Source organism: Buceros rhinoceros, unplaced genomic scaffold (genome assembly GCF_000710305.1).
Source record: "Buceros rhinoceros silvestris isolate BGI_N320 unplaced genomic scaffold, ASM71030v1 scaffold24197, whole genome shotgun sequence".
Classification (NCBI taxonomy): domain Eukaryota; kingdom Metazoa; phylum Chordata; class Aves; order Bucerotiformes; family Bucerotidae; genus Buceros; species Buceros rhinoceros.
In genome coordinates, this window is record NW_010421879.1 from 6116 (window position 1) to 6342 (window position 227).

Consider the following 227-nt stretch of genomic DNA (forward strand, 5'->3'; position numbering starts at 1 on the left):
GCGCAGGGACAGCAGGGTGGTCCCCCCGTGCCTGGGGTGCCGAGGCGGACTGGATGCAGCGCTCCCCGCTGCCCCGAGGTGCAGCCGCCGGGCTCAGCGAGGGAGGCTGCGCAAGCGCTGGGGTGCCCACACTCACCCAGGATCTTGACGAAGTCCTGCATGTGGAGGCTGAGGGCGTGGATGGAGGCTCCCCTGCTCTCGTACTGCTGCTTGTTGACGGTGACGGT

The 227-nt window shown here is 69.6% G+C and overlaps 1 protein-coding gene across 1 annotated transcript in view; it reads right to left on the reverse strand.

Annotated features, from left to right (window-relative positions):
- The window catches only part of PCYOX1L (prenylcysteine oxidase 1 like), a gene marked incomplete at its 5' end in the record, with an annotated part of 2402 nt that extends 2178 nt beyond the window's left edge, over positions 1-224 (reverse strand). Inside the window, one exon of the mRNA XM_010139853.1 lies at positions 137-224. Within this exon, the coding sequence (XP_010138155.1) occupies positions 137-224 (88 nt within the window). The remainder of the gene's footprint in view (positions 1-136) is intronic.
- Between the last annotated feature and the right edge of the window lie 3 nt (positions 225-227).